The 17,482-nt window shown below is 46.0% G+C and overlaps 1 protein-coding gene across 2 annotated transcripts in view; it reads right to left on the reverse strand.

Moving 5' to 3' along the window:
• The window catches only part of LOC139563654 (nascent polypeptide-associated complex subunit alpha, muscle-specific form), a 33,983-nt gene extending 16,707 nt beyond the window's left edge, over positions 1 to 17,276 (reverse strand). Inside the window, exons 1-6 of one of the 2 annotated variants that reach the window (XM_071382500.1) lie at positions 16,658 to 17,276; positions 14,848 to 15,076; positions 8,013 to 8,058; positions 7,815 to 7,857; positions 6,669 to 6,737; positions 4,219 to 5,753 (exon numbers count right to left, since the gene is read on the reverse strand). In XM_071382500.1, coding sequence (XP_071238601.1) covers positions 4,219 to 5,753; positions 6,669 to 6,737; positions 7,815 to 7,857; positions 8,013 to 8,053 — 1,688 coding nt within the window. In that variant the 5' untranslated portion in view covers positions 8,054 to 8,058; positions 14,848 to 15,076; positions 16,658 to 17,276. Of the gene's footprint in view, positions 1 to 4,218; positions 5,754 to 6,668; positions 6,738 to 7,814; positions 7,858 to 8,012; positions 8,135 to 14,847; positions 15,077 to 16,657 lie in introns of both variants that reach the window. The other variant, XM_071382499.1, reaches the window with a different exon arrangement.
• Between the last annotated feature and the right edge of the window lie 206 nt (positions 17,277 to 17,482).

Genomic DNA, 17,482 nt, shown 5'->3' on the forward strand with positions numbered 1-17,482 from the left:
CACATTTTCAGAGTCAAAGAAAAAGTATAGAACATTTTGTAATTTAATATAAAATGAAGGTGGGGTTGGTTTAGCTCTTTAGAGTCTCAAAGGGAGCCACCCACAGTGCCTCCAAAACCAGCTCCAAGTCCCATGTGGGCGCAATAGGTTTAGAGACCGGTCCGAGACCTTTCAGGAACCGCACAACCAGGGGGTAGGTCCCCGGGAAGGCTCCATCAATTCCCACATGACAAGCTGATGGCAGCCATGTACACTTTTAACGTAGAGAATGCCCACCCCTGCTCCAAAAACTCCTGTAGGAATATAAGGATGTCCTTCAGAGAGCACTGAAAAGCAACAAGTCCTTTATCTTGGCACCAGAACTCAAAACACATACACATACAGCCCTCTCGTGGAGGCCTCCCTTGCAGACTGAACGGTAGCAATAACATTCGGGAAGATATACCTCTACGAATCAGATTGGCCCTCTCAGGGGCCAGGCCCATATGAAGCAAATCGCCGGCCTCGCTTGCCAAGCCTGCCCATGCGCCTCGAACAAACAGGTCCCTTCGCGAGTTTCCATTGGTCCCCACCTAGAAGGCGAATGATCTCTGCGAACCAAGGCTATCTGAGCCAACGGGGAGCCACAAGAATCAAGGCTGCCTGGGCCAACGGGGAGTCACAAGAATCAAGGCTGCCTGGGCCAACGGAGAGCCACAAGAATCAAGGCTGCCTGGGCCAACGGAGAGCCACAAGAATCAAGGCTGCCTGGACCAACGGGGAGCCACAAGAATCAAGGCTGCCTGGGCCAACGGGGAGCCACAAGAATCAATGGTAAGCCCTCCCGGCGGACCCTCTCCAATGTGGGCTGAATCTGAAACCACTGGCAGAAATGCATAAAAGACGGCCCAAGGCCACTGTTGCGCCAGAGTGTCCGTTTCCCAACAGGTCACTCGGGTTCCTCATCGGGAAAAAAATGGTGCATTTTCTTGCGATGCGTAAAGATCTACGTTGGCCAAAAATGTCCAATACCTGGGAGACTCCTGAGAGAGAGGGTCCCAACTCTCCTGAGAGAGAGAGGGTCCCAACTCTCCTGAGAGAGAGAGGGTCCCAAACTCTCCTGAGAGAGAGGGATAAAAGATCTGCATTCAAGTTCAGACAACCGGGGACATCGCGTCGCCCCAAAGAGAGCGTAGCTATTACTGCCTCCCCACAGTGGACTTCCTTGGGAGAATTCTTGTTTAGTATACGTAGCATTAAGTTGTTAAGCCTAGTGGTTAGAGGGGGGAGGCAGGTAACCTAGTGGTTAGAGGGGGGAGGCAGGTAGCCTAGTGGTTGGACTAGTAACTGAAAGGTTGCTGAATCGAATCCCCCGAGCTGACAAGGTAAAACTCTGTCGTTCTGCCCCTGAACAAGGCAGTTAACCCACCGTTCCCCAGTAAGCCGTCCTTGTAAATAAGAATTTGTTCTAAACTGTCTTGCCTAGTTAAATAAATAAACATTTTAGAGGGTGAGCACGCTCTACCACTAAGGGACAGTTTAGTTGGCGCAATTAAGACAGTCTCGTGTTACAATTGTTTATTTTAATAGCGTGAATCGCTCCTGTTCACACCGAGGTGAAGAGTAGAATAATTGAAGGAAGGCAGGGCGTTCCAGCCAGGCTAAGATTTAATTGGCCTTGTCAGGTGTGATTGTAGATCCTTTAACTAAAGTCGTGAGACTACGATCCCCATAGTATGCTGTACCGAAATTGACTGACTGAAAGGGAACTTAAAGTTTTTCATTTAAGACAAAAATGTCTCTTTGCCATGATGTTTTGCAGAATTACTTGGGGCAGCATTTGGAATTTTGGATGAGAAGCATGCCCAAATTAAACTGCCAGCTACTCATCCCCAGAAGATAAGATATGCATATTATTAGTAGATTTGGATAGAAAACACTCTGAAGTTTCTAAATCATGTCTGTGAGTATAACAGAACTTATTTAGCAAGCGAAACCCAGAGGACAAACCATTCAGATGTTTTTTTTTTGAGGTCACTCTCTTTTCAATGGAATTTCATTGGGAAACCAGATTTCTAAGGGACCTTCTTGCAGTTCCTACCGCTTCCACTGGATGTCAACAGTCTTGAGAAATTGGTTGAGGTTATTCCTTTGTGTAATGAAGAAGTACAGCCATCTTGAACGAGAGTCACTTGAAGTGTCCTGTTAGATAGAAGCGCGTGACCAGAAAGCTAGCTATAGTTGGTTTTAATCCTGTTTTGAACACAGATCATCCCGTCTTCCATTTTATCGATTATTAACGTTAACAAATACCTAAAGTTGTATTACAAAAGTAGTTTGACATTTTTTTGGCAAAGTTTACAGGTAACCTTTGAGATATTTTGTAGTCACGTTTGAGCAAGTTGGAACCTGTGTTTTTCTGGATCAAACGCGCCAAATAAATGGACATTTTGGATATATATTGACGGAATTAATCGAGCAAAAGGACCATTTGTGATGTTTATGGGACATATTGGAGTGCCAACAACAGAAGCTCGTCAAAGGTAAGGCATGAATTATATTTTTATTTCTGCGTTTTGTGTCGCGCCTGCAGCGTTGAAATATGCTTCTCTGTCTGTTTACTATTGTGCTATCCTCAGAAAATAGCATAGTTTGCTTTCGCCGAAACGCCTATTTGAATTCTGACATGTTGGCTGGATTCACAACAAGTGTAGCTTTAATTTGGTATCTTTCATGTGTGATTTAATGAAAGTTAGATTTTTATGGTAATTTTCATAGTAATTCATTTGAATTTGGCGCTCTGCATTTTCTCTGGCCTTTTGCCAAGTGAGACAGTAGCGTCCCGCCTACACTCAGATTTTTGGATATAAATATGAACTTTACCGAACAAAACATACATGTATTGTGTAACATGAAGTCCTATGAGTGTCATCTGATGAAGATCATCAAAGGTTAGTGATTAATTTGATCTCTATTTCTGCTTTTTGTTACTCCTCTCTTTGGCTGGAAAAATGGCTGTTTTCTGTGACTAGGTGCTGACCTAACATAATTGTTTGGTGTGCTTTTGTCGTAAAACCTTTTTGAAATCGGACACTTTGGTGGGATTAACAACCAGTTCATCTTTAAAATGGTGTAAAATACTTGTATGTTTGAGGAATTAAAATTATGGGATTTCTGTTGTTTTGAATTTGGCGCCCTGCAGTTTCACTGGCTGTTGACGAGGTGGGACGCTACCGTCCCACATACCCTAGTGAGGTTAAGGGCCTTGTTGTAAACATTTTAAATATATATATTTTTTAACAGAGACAAGGTTAGAATATTGCTGTCTATCACTGATTCCCAACCAAATTTACTGTGCTTTGAGCAATTATAACAAAAACAATGGATATATATGTTGCCCTAAGAGTTGTGCAGAGTTGGTAGAATCTTATTAAAAATTATTCACAGCTGTAATGGCTGCCAAAGGTGCTTCTACCAAGTATGAACTCTGGGGGGGTGAAGACATACGCAATCAAGATATCTCGCCAGCAGCATACCACCCTGCATACCACTGTTGGCTTGCTTCTGAAGCTAAGCAGGGTCGGTCCTGGTCAGTCCCTGGATGGGAGACCAGATGCTGCTGGAAGTGGTGTTGGAGGGCCAGTAGGAGGCACTCTTTCCTCTGGTCTAAAAAATATCCCAATGCCCCAGGGCAGTGATTGGGGACACTGCCCTGTGTAGGGTGCCGTCTTTCGGATGGGACGTTAAACGGGTGTCCTGACTCTCTGAGGTCATTAAAGATCCCATGGCACTCGTAAGAGTAGGGGTGTTAACCCCGGTGTCCTGGCTAAATTCCCAATCTGGCCCTCAACCATCATGGTCACCTAATAATCCCCAGTTTATAATTGGCTCATTCATCCCCCTCCTCTCCCCTGTAACTATTCCCCAGGTCGTTGCTGCAAATGAGAACGTGTTCTCAGTCAACTTACCTGGTAAAATAACGGTAAAATAAATAAAATAAAAAATAAATCTTCATCTTTTATTTTCTATTCATTAATTTCTATACTTTTTCTTTTACTTTGAAAAATGTGGAGCCAGTTGTGTAGATCAGTAGGATAAAAAAAAAAATGTAATCCCTTTTTCGATTATATTTTAAGGCAGTAAAATGTGTGAACTGTGGAAGGGGTGTGTAGACATTCACTAGGCCCTGAATGGAATAGGGAGCCAATTGGGACTCATGTCTCTATATATCACACTCACTGCATCAGGGTGATGTGGCTCCCTAGAGCAGGGCTGTGGAGCAGGGTGGCATGCTGGCCTGGACCCCCTTGTCCCTGGGACCCCTGGGGATTGTAGGCACCCGTCAACTGGGCTGGCATCTGGAAGACAGTAGGGGACCCTGACTGCAACTGCAGGGGCCCGGAGAGCAGGGTTCCCTGGCGGAGGGAGAGCTGGCCTGTTGAGGTGGTGCTGAAGACTGTGTGGGGGTTGAAGTTGAGCTGTCTGTGGTGGGGCACGGCCGTCAGGATCTGGGACCCATCTACCAGGTGGTGGCCCATGGAGGGTGTCATACCCTGGACAGATTGGACCGTTGCTCCCTGGTGGCCAGAGGTGAACAGGGGCCGCGCGGAACCGCCAGGCTGGGACAGGGTGACGGGGGATTGGCCAGGGAGCTGGGACAGGGTGACGGGGGATTGGCCAGGGAGCTGGGACAGGGTGACAGGGGATTGGCCAGGAAGCTGGGACAGGTTGACAGGGGATTGGCCAGGGAGCTGGGACAGGGTGACAGGGGATTGGCCAGGGAGCTGGGACAGGGTGACAGGGGATTGTGCGGGCAGGAGGAACGGATTCTGGCCATGGAAGAGACCCTGAGGCTGGATCAGGAAGGAGCCTCCTCCCTGGTTGACCAGCTGCAGGCTGACAGGCTGGGGCTTGGTGAGGTGGGGGGCAGGCTTGGGCTGGGGAGGACGGGGGGACAGGAGGATGTTTGACGAGGGCGTTCCAGGGAGGAAGGTGAGACCTGGGGAGGGTTTCTGACCAGGACAACCAGCGTCAGGAGGCTTAGGGCTGATCTGAACAAGTCGGGGTTGGATGTTGATAGGCAGCTTGGGCTGGATTTGCAGGGGCCCTCTCTGGAGAAAAATCCCGGGAACTGCAGCCGCTCTGAGGGTTGGGGCCAGTAGGGGGCGCCCTGTCAGGCTAGGAACTGCCTTCTGGATGAGGGAAAATGAGGTGTTGGAGGCCTGTGCAGGGGTCAGGGAGAAGGAAGTCTCTGGTGGGGGTGCGGGGAAGATGTTCCCAGGGAGGAGGCCCATCAGCTGGGGAGCAGCAGGCTTCAGGGAGGGGCAGCCTGGTCCCACGGCCAGCAGGGATGGTTGGGGAGGCTCCACCGCAGCCTGGGTGTCCCTGTGTTGCAGGGTGGGGGGGCCAGGCTGGGGGTGAGGGAAGGCTAGGGTTTTGGAGAGGAACGGCACGGCAGCAGGAGGGAGGAGGAGTGGGGGGCCAGGTGTGTAGAGAGACAGGGTGTGGCCCTCCCCAGACCCTGGTTGGACGAGCCCCGCCTCCTGTGCCATAGTGTGCTCTGTGATGTCAGCCTCCTGAAGACTCTGCTGGAGAATGTCACAGGGTGGTACTTCCTCTTCCTCCTGCTCTTCCTCTCCCTCCCCTCTTCTCTCCCCCTCTCCCTCGGGGGACCCCCCCAGTAGAGCCTCTTCCAGGAAGGACAGGTCAACGCATTCTGCAGGGGGTGTGTCCTGCGAGGTGGTGATGTCATCTGCCAACAGAGACATTGGGCTCTAAGGGAGGGAGATAAAAGAGCAGGAGAACATCAGAATGATCCTAGAGCAGGAGAACATCAGAATGATCCTAGAGCAGGAGAACATCAGAATGATCATAGAACAGGAGAACATCAGAATGATCCTAGAGCAGAAGAACATCAGAATGATCCTAGAGCAGGAGAACATCAGACTGATCCTAGAGCAGGAGAACATCAGACTGATCCTAGAGCAGGAGAACATCAGACTGATTCTAGAGCAGGAGAACATCAGAATGATCCTAGAGCAGGAGAACATCAGAATGATCCTAGAGCAGGAGGACATCAGAATGATCCTAGAGCAGGAGAACATCAGAATGATCCTAGAGCAGGAGAACATCAGAATGATCCTAGAGCAGGAGAACATCAGAATGATCCTAGAGCAGGAGAACATCAGAATGATCCTAGAGCAGGAGAACATCAGAATGATCCTAGAGCAGGAGAACATCAGAATGATCCTAGAGCAGGAGAACATCAGAATGATCATAGAGCAGGAGAACATCAGAATGATCATAGAGCAGGAGAACATCAGAATGATCCTAGAGCAGAAGAACATCAGAATGATCCTAGAGCAGGAGAACATCAGAATGATCCTAGAGCAGGAGAACATCAGAGGGGCTCAGTGAAGAGGGAGGGATGGAGGGAGAGAGGGAAGGAGACTCACCAGGGGGTCAGTGAGGAAGGAGGGAGGGTTGGGGGAGAGAGGGATGGAAAAAGGGAGGGAGAGAGCGATGGAAAAAGGGAGGGAGAGAGGGATGGACACTCACCGCAGGCTCAGTGAAGAGGGAGAGAGAGAGAGAGACTATAACTGGTGGGTCAGTGAAGAGGGAGAGATAGAGAGATGGAGAGAGAGAGAGAGATGAGAGACAGAGATGGAGAGAGAGGGAAGGAGACTCACCGGGGTGTCAGTGAAGAGGGAGGAAGGCTCTCCAGAGGAACAGGTAATGAGCAGGTCATCATTCTGCAGCTGGTGAAACAGAGACAATACCATGATCATACTGGTGAAACAGAGGGACAATACCATGATCATACTGGTGAAACAGAGAAACAATACCATGATCATACTGGTGAAACAGAGACAATACCATGATCATACTGGTGAAACAGAGAGACAATACCATGATCATACTGGTGAAACAGAGGGACAATACCATGATCATACTGGTGAAACAGAGACAATACCATGATCATACTGGTGAAACAGAGAGACAATACCATGATCATACTGGTGAAACAGAGGGACAATACCATGATCATACTGGTGAAACAGAGAGACAATACCATGATCATACTGGTGAAACAGAGAGACAATACCATGATCATACTGGTGAAACAGAGGGACAATACCATGATCATACTGGTGAAACAGAGGGACAATACCATGATCATACTGGTGAAACAGAGAGACAATACCATGATCATACTGGTGAAACAGAGGGACAATACCATGATCATACTGGTGAAACAGAGGGACAATACCATGATCATACTGGTGAAACAGAGGGACAATACCATGATCATACTGGTGAAACAGAGGGACAATACCATGATCATAACAGAGAAACAATACCATGATCATACTGAGAGACGTTCACAATATGATATATCATATCAATATCATATTCACAAGGTTTACAATACTATTATATTGACGACAGACAGTTCTGACCATAGAGATGACAGACAGTTCTGACCGTAGAGATGACAGACAGTTCTGACCATAGAGATGACAGACAGTTCTGACCATAGAGATGACAGACAGACAGTTCTGACCATAGAGATGACAGACAGACAGTTCTGACCATAGAGATGACAGACAGCTCTGACCATAGAGATGACAGACAGCTCTGACCATAGAGATCCTACTAAACTAGTATTCCGATTTGCTATTTTCTCTGGTTCTCTGTGACAACAACAGTTGTCTTTTCATCGTTCTTGTAACCATAAACAACACCTACAGCTATTTATAAATCAATTATACATCTGGCATTGTCTCTCTGAGATACAGTTCTGATTAACGCTGGATAATAAGAGAAATTATTACCTCATTGGTTCCATGAAGGAAGTTATTTAAGGCTTGGGGATCACTGAATGGAAAATAGAACAGGGTTAAATATAGCTCTTAGAAGAGGACTGGCTGATTAAACATGTTAACTCAGAGTATCAAACTCATTTCATTTCTATATCAGCAACCAAAGTCCTTTTTTTTTGTTGCGGGAAAAATCTTGTCAGCAGCACTCACCACAAAACATCAAGTAGACACGTCCCGTCTTCATTCTCCATGTCAACTGACGAAGAGGAGGAAGAGGAGGAGAAGGTCACAGCACATAGTTCTCTCTCTCGTTCCAGATGCATCTTCAGCACCTGGTGACATTGAGATGCTTTGAAGTAGTCACAGCATCGGAGCACACCTCATCATTCGGTAGAAAAATCATACTTAGAAGAAGTGGTTGCTGAGAACACTTTATCCAATATCAAAAGATAGATTTTATTGTACATTATGGAGGGGGGGGGGGGGGGGGGCAGGCTGGGTAGTTACTACAATGGATAATGTGATAGTGACAGGCACGTTACCTGCAGGAACATCCGCACAGGTGGAGGAACTGGTGGCTTTGACAGAAGCATGTAAAACAGCTAATATCTACACAGACTCGATGTTCCGGCCTTACCCAGGATTTTGAATAAATATGGAAAAACGGAGGATTCATGACATCACTGGGAGCTCCTGTGAAGAACGGACCAGAGGTGACGGACCAGAGGTGACGGACCGGAGGAGACGGACCGGAGGTGACGGACCGGAGGTGACGGACCGGAGGTGACGGACCGGAGGTGACGGACCGGAGGAGACGGACCGGAGGTGACGGACCGGAGGTGACGGACCGGAGGTGACGGACCGGAGGTGACGGACCGGAGGTGACGGACCGGAGGAGACGGACCGGAGGTGACGGACCGGAGGTGACGGACCGGAGGAGACGGACCGGAGGTGACGGACCGGAGGTGACGGACCGGAGGTGACGGACCGGAGGTGACGGACCAGAGGTGACGGACCAGAGGTGACGGACCAGAGGTGACGGACCAGAGGTGACGGACCAGAGGTGACGGACCAGAGGTGACGGACCAGAGGTGACGGACCAGAGGTGGCGGACCAGAGGTGGCGGACCAGAGGTGACGGACCAGAGGTGGCGGACCAGAGGTGACGGACCAGAGGTGACGGCTCTACTGAATGCTCTCCAGTTACCTGGACAAGTTGCAATTTTTGAAAATGAAAACACATGGGGAAAATCTTTACAGACGAGAGTAAAAGTAATGATCTGTCTGACAGAGCTGCCAAGGCGGCTGTCAAGAGAACACCTCTGTCACCTAAACTGGTTAGGAGATACACCTTGGATACGTTGCAACACATTATAGACATGTAAAGCTACCAAGGCACATGGTGAGACCCAAATGAGGACACAGGAGGCAGATGGTTGGAGTCTTACAATGTTTATTCATCCAAAGGGGTAGGCAAGAGAATAGTCGTGGACAGGCAAAAAGGTCAAAACCAGATCAGAGTCCAGGAGGTACAGAGTGGCAGACAGGCTCGTGGTCAAGGCAGGCAGAATGGTCAGGCGGGCGGGTACAGAGTGGCAGACAGGCTCGTGGTCAAGGCAGGCAGAATGGTCAGGTAGGTCGAGTAGAAAGTAGAAAGTCCAGAAACAGGCAAGGGTCAAAACCGGGAGGACTAGAAAAAGGAGAATGCAAAAAAGCAGGAGAACCGGGAAAAAACACTGGTTGACTTGGAAACAAACAAGACGAACTGGCACAGAGAGACAGGAAACACAGGGATAAATACACTGGTACACAGAGACAGGAAACACAGGAATAAATACACTGGTACACAGAGACAGGAAACACAGGAATAAATACACTGGTACACAGAGACAGGAAACACAGGGATAAATACACTGGTACACAGAGACAGGAAACACAGGGATAAATACACTGGCACAGAGAGACAGGAAACACAGGGATAAATACACTGGCACAGAGAGACAGGAAACACAGGGATAAATACACTGGTACAGAGAGACAGGAAACACAGGGATAAATACACTGGTACAGAGAGACAGGTAACACAGGGATAAATACACTGGCACAGAGAGACAGGAAACACAGGGATAAATACACTGGGGAAAATAAGCGACACCTGGAGGGGGGTGGAGACAATCACAAGCACAGGTGAAACTGATCAGGGCGTGTCAAAAACAGTGTACCAAAAGATGAAGTGTAGGAATGGATGATTGCAAGGTGCAAACTCAATCAAGAAGGTGTGTGAAAATACAACCGGAGACATGTAGCGCCAAATGCACTCTTACCCTACGTGGTGAACAGATCCACTATTTGGGACACATTGATGTGGACAAGATAGTTTATCGTTTTGTGGGCAAACGGTGGAATCCTGGTGTGCGGAAAGAGGCTGAGGCCTGTCGTGGCGAATTGCAACATTTGTATGGAAAACAACACCAAGGGACGAGTGAAAGTACAGACGCGACGAGTGAAAGTACAGACGCGACGAGCGTCGTCCTGCCCCACCAGGACCCATCAGACATCTACAGCTTGATTACATCACGCTGCCCAAATGTAAAGGACATGAAGACGTGCTGGTCGTTTGTTGATCGTTTCTCACAATGGGTTAAAGCCTCCTCTACTAAGAAAGGAACTGCACAACACACAGCTAAAATTCTGATTCCAGAAATCATTCCCAGATGGGGATTTCCCGGAACAATTAGATTCCGAACAAGGCACTCATTTCACAGGAAAGGTGTGTCAGGAGGTAGCTCGTCTTCTGAACATAGACTGGCAACTACACTGCCCCTTACCATCCTCAATTAAGTGGACAGGTAGAACGCACAAATAGAGTAGTCAAAGATGCATCAAAGAAGGGATAGCATGGCCAGATGCATTGCCTACAGTATTATGTAGTATACGGGCAACACATAACAAAAGCACAGGGTTGAGTCTGTTTGAGGTCGTCACAGGTCGACCCATGTCACTACCAGGCACGTTAGATTTGAGAAAAGCAGACATACATTTTATGAGTGACACAATGCTTAAAACCTCTTATGGGGGAAGTATTGAGTAGCTTGGATGAATAAGGTGCCTAAAGTAAACGGCCTTCTCCTCAGTCTCAGTTGTTAATATATGCATATTATTATTAGTATTGGATAGAAAAGACTCTAAAATTTCTAAAACGGTTTGAATGATGTCTGTGAGTATAACAGAACTCATATGGCAGGCAAAATCCTGAGTTGAAATCTAAACAGGAAGTGAGAAATCTGAGCTTTGTATGTATTCACCAGAGTCCCCAATGAAATCCCATTGAGATATTAATGATGTTGCACTGCCTAGGGGTTTCACTAGGTGTCAACCATCAATAGAAATTATAATGAGACTTCTATGGTGTTGTGGGAGTGAATGATAGCAGAATCAGTCAGGTTTCTGGCAGTCAGCCATTTTCTGATCATGCTTTTTCCTCATGGTAGTCACTTGCGTTCCATTGCTCACGAAGACAAGAAAGAATACTCCGGTTGGAACTTCTGAGGATCTGAGGATAGCACCACAGTAAACAAACACAGACAATCCTATTTCAACCCTCCAGGTGCGACACAAAACGCAGAAATAAAGATATAATTCATGCCTTACCTTTGACGAGCTTCTTCTGTTGGCACTCCAATATGTCCCATAAAAATCACCAATGGTCCTTTTGTTCGATTAATTCCGTCGATATAGATCCAAAATGTCAATTTATTTGACGCGTTTGATCCAGAAAAACACTGGTTCCAACTTGTGTAACGTGACTACAAAATATCTCATAAGTTACCTGTAAGCTTTGTCCAAACATTTCAACCTACTTTTGTAATACAACTTTAGGTTAATTTTATGTAAATAATCGATCAAATTTAAGACGGGATGATCTGTGTTCAATACCGGAGGAAAACAAAGTGTAGCGAGCTTTCAGGTTAAGCTCCTCTAACAAAGATCACACTTCCCTCTAGCCTCGTTCTGAACAGTGCTACTTCTTCATTTCTCAAAGGAAAAACCTCAACCAATTTCCAAAGACTGTTGACATCCAGTGGAAGCGATAGGAACTGCAAGCAGGTCCCTTAGAAATCTGGTTTCCCAATGAAAGCTCATTGAAAAGAGAGTGACCTCAAAAAAAACAAATCTGAATGGTTTGTCCTCGGGGTTTCGCCTGCTAAATAAGTTCTGTTATAGTCACAGACATGATTCAAACAGTTTCAGAAACTTCAGAGTGTTTTCTATCCAAATCTACTAATAATATGCATATCTTAGCTTCTGGAACTGAGTAGCAGGCAGTTTACTTTGAACACGCTTTTCATCCGGACGTGAAAATAGTGCCACCTATCCCAGAGAAGTTAACTATTGAATATAACTTTCTAATGCAGTAGGAGAAATCATAGACAGACAAGTAAAGGAGGCCATGGGGAATAACTCCCGAGCGGGGACATGATGTAGTACCAGGACAGTGGGTGATGGTAGAAAAAATATGTAGCAGAGACATTAGGGCCAAAATGGGAAGATCCTTATCAAGTTTTGCTCATTAACGAGGTCAGCAGTGAAAGTTCAGGGAAAATCACAATGGATACTACATGTCACTCATTGCAAGGTTGTCCATTTTGATGACAAAACGGAACCTGGAGAATAAAGAACTGATTGATTAGCAGTCGGGGGGGGGGGGTCAATCTCAGGTGAAGACACACAGTAAGATGATCAGAACCTGATAAGTTTCTATGTTGTATACCGCAGTCGTCATATTAGGGATATCTATACTCCCGGTCAAAAGTTTTAGAACACCTACTCATTCAAGGGTTTTTCATTATTTTTACTATTTTCTACATTGTAGAATAATAGTGAAGACATCAACACTATGAAATAACACATATGGAATCATGTAGCAACCAAAAAGTTGTTTAACAAATCAAAATATATTTTATTTTTGAGATCCTTCAAATAGCCACCCTTTGCCTTGACAGCTTTGCACACTCTTGGCATTCTCTCAACCAGCTTCACCTGGAAGGCTTTTCCAACAGTCTTGAAGGAGTTCCCACATATGCTGAGCACTTGTTGGCTGCTTTTCCTTCACTCTGCTGTCCGACTCATCCCAAAACATCTCAATTTGGTTGAGGTCGGGGGAATGTGGAGGTCAAGTCATCTGATGCAGCACGCCATCACTCTCCTTCTTGGTCAAATAACCCTTACACAGCCTGGAGGTGTGTTGGGTCATTGTCCTGTTGAAAAACAAATGATAGTCCCACTAAGCGCAAACCAGATGGGATGGCGTATCGCTGCAGAATGCTGTGGTAGCCATGCTGGTTAAGTGTGCCATGAATTCTAAATAAATCACAGACAGTGTCACCAGCAAAGCACCCCCACACCATCACACCTCCTCTTCCATGCTTCACGGTGGGAAATACACATGCAGAGATCATCAGTTCACCCACACCGCGTCTCATAAAGACACGGCAGTTGGAACCAAAAATCTCAAATTTGGACTCCAGACCAAAGGACAAATTTCCATCGGTCTAATGGCCATTGCTCGTGTTTATTGGCCCAAGCAAAACTCTTCTTCTTATTGGTGTCCTTTAGTAGTGGTTTCTTTGCAGCAATTAGACCATGAAGGCTTGATTCACGCAGTCTCCTCTGAACAGTTGATGTTGAGATATGTCTGTTACTTGAACTCTGTGAAGCATTTATTTGGGCTGAAATTTCTGAGGCTGGTAACTCTAATGAACATATCCTCTGCAGCAGAGGTAACTCTGGGTCTTCCTTTCCTGTGGTGGTCTTCGTGAGAGCCAGTTTCATCATAGCGCTTGATGGTTTTGGCGACTGCACTTGAAGGATCTTTCAAAGTTCTTGAAATGTTCCGTATTGACTGATCTTCATGTCTTAAAGTAATGATGGACTGTCGTTTCTCTTTGCTTATTTGAGCTGTTCTTGCCATAATATGGACTAGGGGTCAGGGCTATCTTCTGTATACCCCCCCCCCCCCCCACACACACACACCTTGTCACAACACAACTGATTATCTCAAATGCATTAAGAGGAAAGAAATTTCACAAATTAAATTTTAACAAGACACACCTGTTAATTGAAATGCATTCCAGGTGAAGCTGGTTGAGAGAATGCCAAGAGTGTGCAAAGCTGTCATCAAGGCTAAGGGTGGCTTTTTGAAGAATCTCAACTATAAAATATATTTAGATTTGTTTAACACTTTTTGTTGGTTACTACATGATTCCATATGTGTTATTTCATAGTTTTGAAGTCTTCACTATTATTCTACAATGTAGAAAATAGTAAAAAAATAAAGAAAAACCCTGGAATGAGAAGGTGTGTCCAAACTTTTGACTGGTACTGTATATCTCTGGTGTGAAGGGCACCCCATACCCTTCCCCCTTCAGTGGTCTAACAGAGTGTGAGACATACTATATATCTGGTGTGAAGGTTACCCCATACCCTTCCTCCTTCAGTGGTCTAACAGAGTGTGAGACATACTATATATCTGGTGTGAAGGGCACCCCATACCCTTCCTCCTTCAGTGGTTTAACAGAGTGTGAGACATACTATATATCTGGTGTGAAGGGCACCCCATACCCTTCCTCCTTCAGTGGTCTAACAGAGTGTGAGACGTACTATATTTGTGGTGTGAAGGGCACCCCATACCCTTTCTCCTTCAGTGGTTTAACAGAGTGTGAGACATACTATATATCTGGTGTGAAGGGCACCCCATACCCTTCCTCCTTCAGTGGTCTAACAGAGTGTGAGACATACTATATATCTGGTGTGAAGGGCACCCCATACCCTTCCTCCTTCAGTGGTCTAACAGAGTGTGAGACGTACTATATTTGTGGTGTGAAGGGCACCCCATACCCTTTCTCCTTCAGTGGTCTAACAGAGTGTGAGACATACTATATATCTGGTGTGAAGGGCACCCCATACCCTTCCTCCTTCAGTGGTTTAACAGAGTGTGAGACATACTATATTTGTGGTGTGAAGGGCACGGATGGAAGCAGACCTACTTTATATGCTGGAGGCCCCATACAGAGGTGTCACGCTGAGTTCTCCTAGGGGGCCTCATGGGAACCTCTGCCTTTGGGTTTGAGGATTCAGAAGCTCCAGAGGCTCCAGGGGATTAGGGGCTGGCAGCAAAGTGGTGTCCAGTTGAGGAGGCAGGACAGTGGGGCAGGTCCTCGGTCTGACGGGGCATCACTGGATCTCGCAACGGAGCGGACTAAGGCAGTGCAGGTCCTAAGGGCACAACATGGCCACGCTGAGAGGTTATTTAAGGTTACTACTAAAGTCTTACAGCACCAGTCTTCTGCTTTAGACCCATGTCTGTTACCCACAACAGTCCGGGCTTTGTCCTCTCCTGACTTCTCTCGTAATGAATCTGTAATTTGGTTACTGTATTCTAAAGAAATGACAACAACCAAATATATTATGTGTGTCACTTGGATTGTCATTTGCATCCAAAACATTTATTTTTTATTTTTTATTTAACCTTAAATTAACTAGGCAAGTCAGTTAAGAACAAATTCTTATTTACATTGACGACCTACCCCGGCCAAACCCGGACGACTCAGTGCCAATTGTGCGCCGCCCTATGGGACTCCCAATTACGGCCGGTTGTGATACAGCCTGGAATCGAACCAGGGTCTGTAGTGACGCATCTAGCACTGAGGTGCAGTGCCGTAGACCGCTGATCTACTCGGTAGCCCCAACACATTGCTGTGTGTATGTGTGATACATTACAGCCAAGTGCAACAGATGTGTAGGGTGATAGCAGACATGAATGGGTGTCCATTAGGCCATATTAATGACATGTAGAAACAGTAACCACACAATAACAGACTATATCAATGACCTGTAGAAACAGTAACCACACAATAACAGACTATATCAATGACCTGTAGAAACAGTAACCACACAATAACAAACCATATCAATGACCTGTAGAAACAGTAACCACACAATAACAGACTATAAAAATGACCTGTAGAAACAGTAACCACACATTAACAGACTATATCAATGACCTGTAGAAACAGTAACCACACAATAACAGGCCATATCAATGACATTTAACATCATCTTTTATGTTGTGGGAAATGGTTCATATGATTCTGCTTATATGTCATGCTCCTATGTTATGGGCTTTAAAATGTAGGTGAGAAAAATAATATCCTATTTGAAAACAGATTATTCTGGGCGATTATAGTGGAGATGGCGACCCCCCCCCCCCCCCCCCCCCCCCCCTCCTTAAGCGAGCTGTCTTGAGAAACGAGTGCGAATTAACCCATAACACATTGTAACAACATTAGGCTACTCGTTCCATTTCCTACCCCTCTCGCTCAATTTCCAGGGGAGGTCCCTTAAAATAGACCGACCTCCTCCACCGATCTGTCATATTTTTTCTGTTTTGTTTACAACCACAACACACACACACCCGCCGCGGTAAACGTTACCGCAGCGAGCGTTGAATTAAAAACGACCGACCTCGAACCATCCCGCACAATTTAAATGTTGCTCTAAATATGTCTTAAATAATATACTGGTGTTTTATCGTTATATTTTTGCATAGGCTATACACTGTACATTTGGGAGTGAGAGTTATATCTCACATCTAAAATAATGTAGAGATAGTTGCTAAGGATGGTGGGGTGCTGTTGGTGATGCTTATTTCTTTCGAGAGGTGAGAGAGAGGGGGGGGGGCCCAGCGGAAAACAACAAAGGATGCTGTGTAAATATAGCCACAGACTCCTTCGTCCACAGTCTCCTTTTGCCATTAGAGAAAATTCCCGCAATTCAACTTAGAAAAAAAAAACTCACCCTTTCTTCTTTTGTGGTTTTATTGTCCTGTCAGCAAGGCGGGCCTCTGCGCCATCGATTCTCTCTCAGTGGTCTTTTGAGATGCTAAGAGGAGGGGTGGGACTGGGGTGGGTGCGAAACAAGAGTGAGAGAGAGAGCCGACCAGAACACAAAAGGTAGAAAACAGTAGAAGGCAGCAATGTGGCCCAGCTGCCGCTACGTCCTTCAGTGGTGAAGAAGAGATGTGGCCCAGCTGCCGCTACGTCCTTCAGTGGTGAAGAAGAGATGGGAAGGCTGCATGTTCACTCTCTCGCTCTCTCGTGTCGCTCATGTCATCATGCGGACGTTCTACAAACGCTACTTTAAATATCCCCCAGCTCTCTTGGATAATTTTCTCTCATCGCGGAGGTATTTCATTATGCATGTATGAGGACTACGGAAGCCAATGGAAATACCTGTCCTCTAAAGATCTGATTTGCCCAGTTAAATAAAGGTTAAAGAAAAAAAAATCGAAATCTTATAGACCCATAATTCCGCTAGCGGTCTGATTTCTCATATATTCCGTCCAAACAGTAGCTACGGTCTAAAATCAGATCATGTTGCAGACATTTACAATGAATGATTCGTTTTAAAGGCATCAATGACTTTTGAAACATTTCCAAATGACACATGCAGCACAATTAAAACATAGCATCAAATAGCCACTGACTGACAGACCTTCCCCCATAATAAACCAACACGCATCAAATAGCCACTGACTGACAGACCTGCCACATAATAAACCAACACGCATCAAATAGCCACTGACTGACAGACCTGCCCCATAATAAACCAATCAGCATCAAA

This window comes from Salvelinus alpinus, chromosome 34 (assembly GCF_045679555.1).
Source record: "Salvelinus alpinus chromosome 34, SLU_Salpinus.1, whole genome shotgun sequence".
Lineage (NCBI taxonomy): Eukaryota > Metazoa > Chordata > Actinopteri > Salmoniformes > Salmonidae > Salvelinus > Salvelinus alpinus.